A 2,011-nucleotide genomic window follows, 5' to 3' on the forward strand; every position below is an offset into this window, starting at 1 on the left:
GGAATTACGTTTCCGCGCAACACATTCGGACTGGATTGGTTCGCGCCTGATCTATGCGCCTACGCGAAAAGTTAGCGACGCTCGCTTAGTCGAGTATCTCGGCAATGCGCTGTTGTTGAAGGTTGGTAAATTGTGTGATTTTAATTGAACACCGTCACGCTTTCGTTCAAGCAACTAACTTCTCTCTTACCCCCACTTGCAGTCCCACTTCCCCGACTACCTTGCCGGCTTCGACTTGGTTGGCTATGAGGCCGAGGGTCGCCCATTGCGTGATTATGCTCGCGAGCTTCTCGCTGTACAAGATGAAATCAACTTCTATTTTCATGCTGGCGAAACCAATTGGTATGGCTCAAGCATCGATGAAAATCTACTCGACGCTGTGCTACTCGGCACTAAGCGCATTGGTCATGGCCTGGCGCTGCTTAAGCATCCCGAGGTGTTGCGTTTGGCGCGTTTGCGAAATATTGCCATCGAAGTGAGTCCGATATCAAATCAAGTGTTGCAATATGTTGGCGATTTGCGAACTCATCCCGCTGCGGTGCTGTTTGCGCAAAATTATCCAGTTGTGATCGCTTCGGATGATCCATCATTTTGGAAGGCTACGCCGCTAACACATGACTTCTATGTGGCATTTATGGTGATTGGCTCGCAGAAGGCAGATCTTGGCATGCTAAAGCAGTTGGCTTCGAACTCGATTACATATGGGGCATTTGAACAGGCTCAGCGGGAGAAAGCCTTTGAAAAATGGAATAAAAGATGGGAGAAATGGATTGACGATGTCCTGAGGTAGACGACAGGATGCGAATAAAAATGTTTGTGTATTTTCTAGTTTGAAAATTTACAATTTTCTCTGATGATTAAGAATAAAATTGTAGGGAGTTGTTTTGGTAAAACATTGCATTCTTTATTTGGTAGGGATGATAGAGATATTGAGCTGGAAGTTAAATTTTTTGCAACTTAAAAAGTCGAGAGTCTAGTCAACACAATGGAAACTAGCGAAAATTGCCCAAAGTGCTGAAAATAGTTATACAAGTAGTCGCTAAAACATTCTCCGTCGCGTCAAAATGTTCTTTTACTTACTTACAATACCATGAATTTTACTATTTTTGAGTCTGATAGTTGTTATTATTCTTGAAATAAGTGTTCTCATGGTAACTAATTATATTCTAGAAGACTACCCAATGAAATCAATATGAAATGAGGGGATCTTCGGGGTCACCTGGAGGCCCACAAGCCATTCCTAGACGATATATAGCTATCCTCTGACAAGCCCTACAAGGAAGAGACTGAGTCAGGCGTAGTTGGACCAAGATTCTAGAAAAGTCTGCCAATCAAATGGGCTCACACTAAACCATGTTCCAGGTCGAAAAAAATCATAACTAACTCCAGGAGGAACTCTGAAAGCCGCCTTGAACTTAGCGGGGATGGTTTTAGAACTGCCTAAGAGGACACTGCATGTTATGGTACCATTTTAATAAAATGGGAGTTTCTGTAGAGACGGACTACATATTTTGTGGGCAGCTGGATGAAACTTCAGAACATATTCTATGTGACTTCCCACGTTTAATGAATCGCAGACTGACAAGCCTTAAATTTGGAACATGGTATACTCCAATGTGCTGAATTTCTTAAATATTTAGCTATTTACAGAGCTAACAGCTATTAAAGAATGAGTTAAATGGCTGCTCAACTGCATGAAATCGATAGAAGAGTTAAATACATGTGCATTAAGGTGTATCACTCTCTATACAAAAAGAAAACAAAAATTGGTACTGTTTATAATACTTTAAATATATTTCGGAAAAATATTCAGCCTTATCATGCGTTTCATTTTCCCCGGCCCGTTTCACTTTTCACCTTTGGATGACAAATTTTCGGGAGAATTTTTTCCAGGCGAAACTCAGGATAAGGCTGATTAAGAACTATGTGAGCTGAACCTCAGCAGTTTCTAAACGGAATTCAAATAATGAGATTTTTGGAAGTATTTTCAAATCGGTCCAGCTCACATAAG

The 2,011-nt window shown here is 41.2% G+C and overlaps 1 protein-coding gene across 1 annotated transcript; it reads left to right on the forward strand.

Moving 5' to 3' along the window:
- Positions 1-4: 4 nt before the first annotated feature.
- On the forward strand, positions 5-867 carry LOC108355325 (adenosine deaminase CECR1-like; the record flags this gene model as incomplete). Its single annotated transcript, XM_017606491.1, has 2 exons — positions 5-121; positions 203-867. Coding segments are annotated over 2 exons (705 nt in total), but the record flags the coding sequence as incomplete, so codon positions are not given.
- Positions 868-2,011: the final 1,144 nt, after the last annotated feature.

The sequence above is a fragment of the Rhagoletis zephyria genome, unplaced genomic scaffold (genome assembly GCF_001687245.7).
Source record: "Rhagoletis zephyria isolate East Lansing unplaced genomic scaffold, Rhagoletis_zephyria_1.1 Rzeph_scaffold_44493, whole genome shotgun sequence".
Taxonomy (NCBI): Eukaryota; Metazoa; Arthropoda; class Insecta; order Diptera; family Tephritidae; genus Rhagoletis; species Rhagoletis zephyria.